The 12992-nt window shown below is 38.5% G+C and overlaps 1 protein-coding gene across 1 annotated transcript in view; it reads right to left on the minus strand.

The window, feature by feature from the left end:
- arl15a (ADP-ribosylation factor-like 15a) overlaps window positions 1–8746 on the minus strand; it is a 115296-nt gene extending 106550 nt beyond the window's left edge. Inside the window, exon 1 of the mRNA XM_062416954.1 lies at window positions 8375–8746. Coding sequence (XP_062272938.1) covers window positions 8375–8386 — 12 coding nt within the window. The 5' untranslated portion in view covers window positions 8387–8746. The remainder of the gene's footprint in view (window positions 1–8374) is intronic.
- Window positions 8747–12992: the final 4246 nt, after the last annotated feature.

Raw genomic sequence — 12992 nt, forward strand, 5'->3', positions numbered from 1 at the left:
CATGTGCATCGAGCAAATCCTTGACTGTTCAACGCTCCTGTTCCTAGTTAAGCCTCTCTGCTGATGTTCATTGAAAAAGCTTCACCAAACTGGTCAGAGAATAACAGAGGACCTGACAATACGCGACATGAGTCACCAGCTGTGGTTAAAATACAACTAAAACATGTTGCACAATATAATCAGAGACAACAAGTTGCCTTAAGTTCTATTTTTTCCTTCCTGAAAAATCCTTACAGCACCTAAAGTGCACATGGAATAATGTTATATACATACATTTTATTTTATTTAATCACAGATAAAGCTCACAGTTTAACTTCAAATTAATTTTAACCACTTATACACCACAGAGTGTCACCGCAAAAACAAAACAGAAGCAACTTATGCAATATTTCTACCACAATCACTAGCACAATATTCATGGGTCCATTCATAAAAGCCCTGTACTTCAGACTATTTGAACTACAACCATTGACTGAGCCAGTTGCTAGGAGCTGAGGAGAAAAATGTAATCTATCTTTGTGTCTGTTCTCAGAGAATCAGCCTTTACTCTGATACACCTTGTTCTCTGTGGGTCTAATTTACAGTCTCACAGCACTGATGTCCACCTGTTCCACTTTAATATTATGTTAACACCCACTCGTATGAAACGGAGCGTACGCTCCTTTCGGTGACCAAGCAACAGTGAAGCAGCAGCCGCTCTTGGTCAGTATCTGTTTCAAAACACAACATGGGGAAGATTAACCGTGGTGAAACTAATAGTGTTCATTCCAGCGTTGAGCGCAACACATCCCAGCCGTTCCCTATCACACAACACAGCAGCATGTATGCATTTTTTCTTACCGTGTAAAGCCCAATCCTGCACAAGGCGAGGGAGAGCTGCATGTGCTCCGACATTGTGCTTCAGCCACAAGCGTAACCCCCGGCAACAAACAAGCCGAGCCTCGGGAGTAAGTGAATGGATGGAGGAGGATCAGGAGTAGCTGAACACAGCGGTGTCAGGTCAACAACATGAGTCCAGCCCTTCACTGTCTCACTGTCAGTCGCCCAGATTCACAAGACATTTCAGTTCACAATGTGGTCTCAACAGAGGGGGGTTTGTAAGGGTGTAGATGAGCTGTATTGAAGGTTGTCTTTTGTTTACTTGCCGTATTCATTCTTAGAAAGATAAACTACTGCTACAAGGATCAACGCACAGACACAAGCATGAGATTAGTTTGTGAGGATCTCTCTCTCTCCACAGAGATTAAGGGCTCAGCGACAACTAGGGATCCAGAATAAGACTGCAAATTGGATTAGTCACCATTACACACCCACACATTATGCCCATACTGTACGTGAGGCTTCACAAAAATATGAAAACCATAGCTTTTCTGTGCATGGAGGAGGATCGACCACTTGAGCTTGCTGTGGTTGTGGGGATTTTCGATCACTGTTGTGGGACGCTTTGGAGGACGTCCGTCTGTTCGGGCAGAACTGTGAGTCATGTTGAATTAGCTTGTTTTGATCTGCTCGGCTGGCCGGTAATAGTTGCTGCCACCACCTGCTGACATACCATTGTTGTAATATGTGTTATTCAACTGTATTGCAATAATGCTGCGAGACATCTTATCACTCCAGTGACAATTAACCTACAGGTCAAACTGATTAAATCTTTTAAAAGGTTGTAAATATCCTTACAGCATTACGCAACATTGAATTAGATTTTAACTGTACTGATAAGCATTCATTCATTCAATTCATGTTTGGATTAATGTTTGGTTTCCACCTAGTCTGCCATTGCAGGTAAAATCAAGAATGGTTAAAGTTTGGCTTAAGATAATGAAATATTATTTTTAGACAACCACTGTCACTGCAGTACACTCAAACACAGCTCTACTTTTTACAACTCCAAACTCAACCAATGTGAAAAAAAACTACATGTAGTCTATTACATTACCTAATCTTCTTATGACATGATTACACCACAGATCAATGAACCAAAAACAATCGGTAGTTTAATACACTAATATTCACACCAAAGTTATGCTCTCCATCAGTTGGTAACATGAAGTCTTTCATCCCACAACAAAATGCCTCATGATTATGTTTAAGTCAGTTGCCCTATGATTTAAACACTGTATCGTTAGTTATGAAAAGGAAGCTTAAAAGTACAAACTACTGTGTGCCCAGTTGTCAAAACAAGAACTATGGTCTTGTTTTTCATCTGTGTCTAAATCCAGTCCAGAACTTTGTCCACCTATTTTTCGCTCTTAACAGTACTGAACAGTTTGTGCAGTGGATATCCTCCTCTCTAATGCAACGCCTCATATATCAAGGCAGAACATAATAGCCTAGATCTATTTTTTTCACTCTTGCTGTAGGAAAGCAAGATATGCTTTGAGTTACTGATAAAGACCTGATTAACAAAGTGCATTTCTTAAAAGGCTTTTATGGATCGACTCTTTAAACCAAACAAGAGCTTTTACCTATCCGTGTCCTAAATATGTTTTTCTAGTGAGGAAAAGCTGAATTGAGTCCTACACAGCGACAGTGGTAATGGCCTGAGAGAAACTAAAGTAAAGGAAATGCAATAAAACATGAAAACAGTTCACTAATGCTTCTGTAGAGCAATGGTCCATCAGTCCACATAAAAAGGAATTCAAAGTGCCTGTGCTTCATCGTGATGTTAAGCATCATCAAACCCCATAAACACTCCCTTATCGTCAACAGCAACAGTCATGTTTCCCCGGCCCAAGATGCTGACTCACTAGCACTCTCCACAGACACAAGGGAATCACTGCAGTGAACCAGCGAGCAGACAATTAACAAACAAAACAAAACAAAAAAGTGGCTGACATGCTGCTAAAATCTGGGATGGAAGTTTAGGAATGCTGTTGTATTCTGACAGGTATTTCCCATCACAGCTGGAGGCTTTGCACTTTCAATAAAAAGGGCAGTTTTAAGTAACTGTGGAACACTTAACCAAACTTTGGATTAATATCAATTCATATGCATTCAAACTGAAACTTAAGTAAACCTGCTCTCACCTATGGATTAGCCTAAAATCCATCCATATAAAAAGCACACATACTGTTGAAATATTCTGTGAGACTGTCGGACTCTTATCTGCATACAATAGGTCATTTTTGTTTGCCTCTAAAAGAGTCCCTGGCTCATATCTGCGCTAGCACCTGCAGGGAGGTGTGAAACGCGGTCAGATAGGGGACAAAACAGAGAAAAAAAAAAACAGCCTCATGTCCCATAGGCTCACATGCTGCATTCATATGCTGCCAAGAACTTCCCATCAGCTCGCTTTTCTTTATGGAGGTGAGATGTCAATCTACTATAGCCTGCTGTGTGTCCTTGGACAGGAGATCTGTGCAGCTAGTCAGCCAACAACAAAAAGATGTGCTCCTGGTCCTGACTGGATACACAACACAATGACTCCAAGATGCTGTACACTCTATGTTGTATGCAGTAACGTGGAAAAACTTAAAACATCCTCTGAACTATAAACTCCAAGTAAGTAACAGCTAAAGTCAGCTACTGGCATCAACAACTAAAATGCTTTTAGCATAATGATGGCAATCATCAAAGGACGGCTGGGTGCTAAGTACCAATTCACACATACTTGTAAAAACGACTGGGAACAGTATACTGTAATTGTAGTGTTTTAAAGTTGTCAACATTAATGATATTGTGTGAGAGCTACAGATGCCCCGAGGATAACTTCACATGCTTATCTATTATATAAGATGTTAATTTTGCCCAAAAAAAAGAGCTCATAAAGAGAGGAGATAACTTACTCAGTTGAGCTGTAACAATTAGTCAACATATTAATTAGATGATTGATAGAACATGAATCTGCATTTTTTTTTAAAGGAAATACCAAATGTTTGCTGGTAGCCACTTGTTCAGACAAAACTAGACATTTAAAGACATCAGACTACAGACTCCTGCTTCAAGAAATTAGAAACGGCTTCAAGTAAGTGATCAATTGAGATAATCATCTGCAGATTTATCAGTAATGAAAATGTTCATTAGTTGCAGCTTAGTTTTTGATTTTAAAAAAGTAATATACACAGAGAATTTCTGGGTAAATGATGACTAAAATACTGTGATTCTTGTTTTCCATTTGATCATGTTAGGTATAAAACACGTTTATTAATAACTATTACGGTTAACATCATAAAAATCCAACCCTGATACTTTCTGCATACAACAACTACACAAAAAGGAAAAGTGGAGACAAAGTAAACAGGTGGCAGGCAGCTTGAGTAACAATTTAAAACTATGTGGCTGAAAACAGGTGTTTGGCCAGTCCTTTTGCCTAACCAACTATTTATAGTAAAACCAGCTGAAAAAAGTCTTCTCACTTGGTATACCTGTTGTCTAAAATGTCATCACTCTTCAGAAGTATGAGAAGAGTAACCATCATCAACCATCACTGCCAAAAAAATGTAATTAATAAGCTTCCAAGTTGCAGAGAAAGTCTGCATTTTCAAAAGGGTGTAGCTACGTGTGGTCCTGCCGTCAAGTTATATATAATCTAGAAAAGGTTTAGCCATTAGCCTGCATTCCCCCGTCACAAGTCAGAGTTGAACCAAAATGTTATTCATTTACTTCAACAGATACTTCACACAGCAGCTGTGTCAGTGAGGAGGAGCTCACAGAACCAGAGACTGGACCTGTACACTTAAATGAAACACAGCCACCAATAATGTTGTTAATTTCATCTGAGCCTTTTCTGCTCTGACAAATCAAAACGTCTGTATGAGTCTACATGCTTCAAACGGAGGATGTAAGTAATACTGAGTGTGTTATCCAAATATATCATGACCAATATATAAATTCACTTCAGAACAAAATATGGAAGTCATTTAGCAACAAAAATGCATACAAGTCCATAAAATTTAAATTCTCAATGTGACTGTTGTGATGAAACAAAAGCACAATTATTTAAATTCGATAGAACGTTTTTGTCACACAACACTTAAATTCCTTAAAAGCCCAATAAAAAGAGGTGTGGACCAGACTATTGACGGATGAATCTCTGTTTAGTTGTCCGTCACACCCATCATTATAATGGTTTGACGTCAGTGTCCAGTGTTCCTCACTAAATCTTTGGCATAACCTAAATTCCACAAAAACCCCACTGGTTGTTCTACATCAGACCAAAAAAAAAGGGGGGACTGATCAGGCTTCCTTCAGGGCAAAGCTACAAAATGAACTGAATGTCAGTGTGCCTGAGGGTTTAGTCATTCATGTGGAGTGAAAAATAAATAGCTGGTCTTTTCTTCAAAAACAGCTAATGTGCAAGATTGAAGAAACTGCCTGCAGGCCAAAAACGCAGTGTATGAGCTGTAGAATAAACAAAACCGTGCATGAATAAAAGCGCAATATTAGACCTCTATTTATAAAAAACTGTATCTGCTTCAGTAAAACCTAATAATATAGTCTGGTTCCCTCACATAAAAAGTGCCCATATCTTTGCTACCACTCACAATACGTGCAATTTGTCCTGTGCGGTGGATTCTGCAACAAGTTACACAAGTTACGGTCCAGGAGTTGGCCACACGGTACACTTGTAATTTGGTAAGGCTGTGTCATGGCAACAGCTAGCGCCAAATTCCTCTCTCAGTGCTGCTGTTTTGTGTGGTCTTTTTTAACACTGTGCTGACCATGCAGGAGTAAAGTCCCTTCAACACCCAGCTGAAACAGAAACCACTACAGGCCTCTATTACTGTACTACACTTATAGTTGTAGTTAGTTATAGATAAAACCACAGTTATGTCCAACAATCATTCCTGTTCATCAAAACTACCTTTAGAAACCCAACCTGATCTATAACTTCAACTAAAATCCTGCACAAGACATAAAATTAGCATCCTTCATCAAAGGTTTAGTAACAAGCTCATATTGATTTATAGGAAAGAGAGACATAGTTGTAGCCTGGGTTTAGTGCCAGGACTCCAGTGTTGCACAGCAGGAAAGGAGGCCCTGCTCCTATTGAGCGCCTGACCTCCGAGGACAGCCAAGCACTCGGCTCCACAGTCCGCAGAGTTACAGCTGTGTAGTTTTCCACAGAAAACTGTTAGTCACAGAAAATCTTGAATCATTCAGGCATGTAAGTTGGAAGATGTTTTTTTCCCCCTCTCTCAATATGCACACAGAACTTAAATGTACTTTAGGTCCGATTATATTTCATCAGTATCAGTAGCATTGATGGCTGCAGCTACAGTTAAGTGAATGTAAGTGCATTAAAGTTGTCATCTTGTCGAAGCACCTCAAAGAGAGAAAGAAGCGAACCAAGGGTGAAATTTCATTCATTTCATGTCACAAGGGTTCCTGTTGACAACAATGCTTCCTGTGTTTACCTTTAGTATCAACAGCTCTCTACTAAACATCTAACTAAGACTACAGAATAACTCACTATACTGTAAAAGGTAGATTTCCATTTCTTTTTTGATTATAAAGCAAACACTGTGAAAGTATCCACAGAGAAATGCACACAGCCTATGGACTTCCATAAGGTTGTGATGTCACAGCTATACCCTCAGCATTTACCCTGTCATTGTCTTGGAGGGGCAGGCAGCGCCTCCAACGGGTCCCTCCTGAAAGAAACAAAATGTGTTCATTTATGTTCTTTACCTAATTTATGTGCACTTCTTTCATTTAATTTCAGTGTGAGAGTCCCACGGCATTCTACTGTCATTTATGGTCACTCTAGTTTCTCTCCTCTCCTCTGCTCTCTGTGTTAAACAATCTGTTATCTGTGGTTGGCCTGGGTGTGCGTCACTCAAAAAGCAGTCAGTCAATCAAAGGAGAGGGGCATTGAACAGACACAAAACTGTTTCAGGCTGAGTGAGATAGAGGAGCTGCATCCATGGTTTATACAACTGGAACTGTGTGCTTCCTGAACATAAAATCATGCAAATGTTTTTAAATAGCCCAAAAAATATATATACATATATAAAACTGGGAAAGGGCCATAATATGACCTCTTTAAACTGTATCAATGCTTGACATTGGTCCCCTTTTGTTCCCCACAAGATTTGTTATGCCAAGACCAGATGCCATTAAACAAGCCACACATTAATCAGTTTCTACTACCTATAGCACAACTGTTCTGGTGCCAGTTTCAGAAATAGGACTTTTTCATCTTATCTCAAGAAATTACTGAATGAAGCAGAGGCTCAAAGTTCCTTTCAGACCCCACATCTTGGGTGGCCTATTATAAACAAGCTGATAAAACTGCAAGCAAGCTCCAGAGTTGACTTTAAGGTCTTTTAACTTAAAAGGCCTTCTATGTACTACTACTTGCACGTACCACCTCACCTATCTGTGTTAATTATACCATATACACCGGCACGCCCACTTTGCTCTCCAGATGCGTGTAGTCTGGTCATTCCTTAAGTTAGCAAAAAAGTCAGCTGGCTTCAGAGCATTTGCCTTCTGTGCTCCTTATCTCTCATTGCATGTTTAAGAGGCACGTTCACCTTCATTCACTTCATCACAGCCTACCCTTGAACTCACTACCATTTGCTGATGTTTTTAATTTGGTTGTTTCGCTTATTTCATTTGCTTGCTGTATATTTTGTCCCATGTATTCGCTTTAATTGTAATATGTATTTGTACCATGCCTCATGGTGATTGTGCACTTTAAATAAAACTGATTGACTGAACATTGGGTGTCCCCCTCCCATGGGTGAGGACAACACAATGTCTGTGTACAGTTTTTCCTCTGGCTTAATAAATTCCCAGGGAAAGCCTTCAGTTATAGCTTCCTCCCTATTGTTGCACTGTTTGAGCAGCACCCATCCCATCCCCACATTGTGGGCAAAGGCCCAAAAACCATAATCTCTCAGGACAAAGCTGGTACAGTCGCCTTCACTAGAATCAATCTTCTGGTCACTGGTATTTTAAATAATAATAATAATAATAATAATAATAATAATAATAATAATAATAATAATAATAATAAAAGGCATGTGACTAATATCTCAAACCTCTTCTCTCTTTGAACAGACTTTCTTCCTCCCAATGACATCTTGACTCCAACACACAGTGCAGCTTTATACTCAGCAGCCAAAGTGAGTTTTGTGCAAGATAACAGCCTTTTACGTGGCCAAGAGTTGACTTCAAGGGGGTGTAGCTGGTTGGCTAGTTATCCTGTTTCACATGTAAACAGATGAGGGTCTGGGTGAACCAGTTACACAAAGCTACAGGCTGCGGGTGACACATGAGCATAACACAACAACCGGTACTTCACCCAATTGCCTCACACACACCTGAGTGACACCACTATCTGACAAAGAGCAAGAAACCAGACATGAAGAGCAGTGTTTGATTGGAGAAAGCTGCACCACAGCTGCATTTCGATTCATGTACTCACCAGATAATCCATGTACTATCGCTGACCAGTCACAGCAACACAAACTGGCTTTGTAGTGATCCCCGTTTTTGCGTCAACGAGTCCAAAATGTTTTATCAGATTTGACTCTCACGTCGCTTCGTATTCCCCGCCTTTCGACAGCCACAGTGAAACAAAAACCAGCCTTTTTGTGGGTTTACAAGCAGCAATTTTTTAGCCGTCTTCTTCGCCAGTTACACAAGTTTCGGGAGCAGCAACGTCCACCTTTGTTACTCACGACCAAGGCCGCTCGCTTCTTGTGCTTTTTTCTGTGTAAATAGCCACTCGTCCACCGGCTGACTTCCAGTTTTTTTTCCAACACACAAAAATATCAGTTTAGTGTTTGGTTGAGGAAACTAGCGAAGCCTACAACGCTACGTCACGCACGTCGTTTTGATCACGTAGCGTCATCACGTGACCAAACACATGGCAGCTATTTTCATTCTGAGGGCAAATCGCAGATAAATGTTGTTTTTCTTCTATTAGGATCACGTTATAAGCACGTATATCTTAACAGCTTTTAACTGAATTGTTATTTTGAGATATTAGGTAAAAATGTGTGTGATTTGTATATGCTTACTGTAATAATTATTCTTAAAGTAATAATAAATGTCTCTCACGTAGCCCCATAACGGAAAGGACTTTGTCACATCCACTAATCTATGATGTAATTCCAATGTGCAGAGGGAGGAATCTTAAAACTCCGGAAAAGTGGCTCAGCAGGGGAGAAATCAGTGAACTTTCTGGTAAACTGACAGCATGACCGATAGATCATGTGAAATTGCAATCATTGTTTCCCCATTCATCAGTGGTTCAGTGGTGAAAGAAAGTATTCAAAGAAATATATGCTACTACTACTGCGGCACTTCACTATTTATACATCCAAATATTTATCTGTAATATATACATAAATATATTTTTATATACTTTTTTTTCTTGTCCGCTGCTGGGATGGGGAATGGTAGCGGAAATTATGTTGAATTGTATGTGCAATAACAACAAAGTATCTATCTTCTATCAAATATTGAAAAGAAAAGGTGATACTATACTATGAAAGTACTCAGTTACAATTACAAAGCCTTGCATTCAAAATCCTACATTAAGAAATATATACTATCCTAAAAATAAGTTAAGTGATGTATGCATTATAACTTATTGACCCCTCTTACTATTATACATTGCAGTATTGCATTCTTATTATTACTGTTGCATTCATGTGTAAGAATCATTTTTAATGTCATAGCCAGTTGACATGGAGCTAATTTTAACTACTACTCTACTCATGTTTATTAGTTTGAACTATAGCAAATTAAAATGAATTAATTAATACATTATTAATGAATTGATAATGTATTATCTTAGCCTGAAAAGTAACTAGTGATTATAGCTGTCAAATAAATGTAGTGAAGTAAAAAGTACAATATATTCCTCTGAAATGCTCAAATAAAGACCAAGAATCTCAAATATGTACTCAAGCACAGTACATGCGATACATACTACCATATCTACACATTTTGAAAAATAATTTGGATATGAAAGTCAAGACAATTTAATTTAATTAGTGCAATATCACCCATTGCAAATTTGCCTCAAATCAAATGGGATTTTTAATACAGTAAATCATCATATTACTTATTGCAGTTACTGTCTTCGAACATGTATCAAAGTATAGATTCTGACCTGGCGCCACATTTCTGCAGTTTCAAAAGCTTGGAGCAGCACAAAATGCGTCAACCCCTGACATAATACATTACACAATACATAATGAATGAAAGGGGAAGACACAGTAAGTACAAACACAGTTCAAAGTCAAAGACTGGTTGGTGTGCTGCATGTAGGCCTTATAACAGATTTTACAGAAAGACAAGGTGGATAAAGGAAAGGATATACATGTGTCAGATAAATACAGATCTTTGTTGTGTTAATATGTGTTGATGTGCGTTACCTCTCAGAGAAGTGTTTGTGTTATCCTACAGTAGGTTTCGGAATGTAACGCTTCCAGTAAGTGTCATGCTGTTTTTGTCTTCAGGAGCCACTTAAGAGAAATCTAACTGAAAAGGTTAATGACAGTGTAGCACTATGGCACCCTTCAGGACAATGATAATCTGACTTTCATTGCTCACATTAGCCTCTCTAACAGTCATAGAAAACCCTCTTTGGACATGGAAAGCCATTAAACCAGATAGGACCAAATTAACAGGATAAAAAATAGCACAAATTATCAAGCAGGAAGCAAACACAGAGCCCTGACGAAGCAATTACATGATACCATCCTGATTAGAGGAACAGTATAAATCACAAGTCTCCTAATGTGATGCAAGCTGCATACAGAAGTAATTCCTCTTCCCTAGAGACCACAATGCTCTTCAATATTTCATGCGCTCTGCTATAAAGGAAATCTCCCTGAACACATTTACATGGAAGATGAACTGGATGTTCTCTGCACATGTCTGACAGGTATGGCGGATGTTCAAAAGGCACAAGGAGACTAATTGAATTTACTTTGATATGCAGAATATTGAAGTATGTGTAAATTGAACATAGCAGTGTTGGTCTTCACAAGTCGAAACCAGCCAAATGTGAGAGGAGAGACCTCTGGTGGCCTCTAGGAGAATGCTATGTAAATTGAGATATTAGTGGTTTACAGTACATTTGTCAAGCACTTTTATCCAAAGTGACTCACATTTCTCCCATAAACACACACACAGGGAGCAATTTGGGGATCAGTGTCCCACTCAAAGACACCTCAACATGTGGACAGGAGGAGCCAACCTACACCTAACACACAACCTGCTCTCCCAAATGAGACAAAGCCACGCCCTATGATTTATATCACTACAATTTACGGAAAGACCTGAAATTGTCAGAGCTGATTACTATGGGGGAATTTAAGTCAATTTTAAAGGCTCAAGATAATAGTACTCTTGGTCAGTGTGTTTGCTTTTGTTTCACTGAAATGTTTTCTGGAAATTGTACCTGTTTAAGCATCATAGCTGGATTGAGTCCATAATCTTGCAATGCATATTAACTGGATATTGTGTTCACTTCGTAGTCGTAGTGTGTGATTGTTGTATTTGTCTGATTATTCTTTTTTTATTAACAATGTTAATGCTGCTCAGTCAAGGCTACTCTTGAAAAAGTTATTCTAATCTCAATGAGACTTTTACATGGTTAAATAAAGGATATATAAATACATGGTCATACACTTGCATATTATAGGTTACATTTCATACTGAATATTATATTATTATAACATCATTATATATATCATTATATCGTATCTTAGGTGATAATTTGGCAATAAGGAAGCCAGATGCATTCTTGAATGTTTTTATCAATTACAGGAACAGTAGCATTCTCAATAGTAAGTTGATCCAAACTCCCTGTCTCTCACACTCAATTATCATCATTCCTTTTATTAATATCAAATGTAAAATATTCCCGGGCCCCCATCCCGAAAGAAATTAATTAATCAAACCATAGCCACAAGGGGGCAGTATCCACCAGAGCACATCATCATTACAGGGCATGTATTGTCAAGTGTGCATCTTTCCCAAAGGAAATATTTTGTTTATGGAACAGGATGTCAGCAATGCACAAACGGGTAATTTTGGGGGGGAAACCCAAGGAAATTACAATCAAGGTGGCATTTTGTATTATTCTTATGGTCTCTTATGGGAACAGACAGGATTTGTCACCACCACAGTTTGAAACCATAGGCAAACAACTATTAGTGCTGATATGTAAATGGTTGCATTTTCATGCTAAAACTCCCAACAGGTTAGAGGGATTCAGTGCTTTAAGAAGAATTTCATTCGTTATATGGTGCAAAAGCCCATGAAACAGCATATAGATAGCTCTTAATTTAAAGCAATGGTTATGAGTTTTAGTCAGCAGCTCCATGAGGCAGGTTTCATTGCAGGTTTTATAGACAGACTGTCAGCCCTGAAGCTGTTGAAATAAGCTCTTTCCTCACTGCACCATTAGACCATTAAAGGAAATGTCTGAACTGTTATCTGAATAATGAAACAGCATAATGACTCTAGCTCTATCACTCTGTCATATAAAAATGTGTTTTTTATCACCCTGAAAAGCATCCTGGGTAATGTCATAGTAACCAACTCAGGATTTTACAAAGTATAACAGATAAGAAGATCAGATAGACTCCAATCTCATTTCAAGATATAGATGACAATAGTTACTAATACTTAAATGTGAGGCATAGAAACACACATGTTTAAAGTTGTGACTATTTCCTGTTAATGACAAGAAACAGATGAACATCTGATTAAAAAATGTTACACCTGCTACCTCAACACATCTTGTTAAGTTAAGAATAAGTTCACAAGTTTTTCAAGTCTGTCCTAAAACAATCGTCAGGTGTCCAAATGAACATTGAAACATACTGTTCTTGCTGTAATAATTCCTTCTGTTCATACTGGCCAGTAAGACATCCCTTTATAATGCACTTCCATTGTATGTGATGGGAGACAAAATCCAAAATCCTCCTTCTGTGTACATAAAAGTTTATTGGAAGCTAATATCAGGACCATCCAAAATAGTCAAATCAACCTTTTACAATGTTTACTTGTGTACTAAC

The sequence above is a fragment of the Scomber scombrus genome, chromosome 4, assembly GCF_963691925.1.
Source record: "Scomber scombrus chromosome 4, fScoSco1.1, whole genome shotgun sequence".
Taxonomy (NCBI): domain Eukaryota; kingdom Metazoa; phylum Chordata; class Actinopteri; order Scombriformes; family Scombridae; genus Scomber; species Scomber scombrus.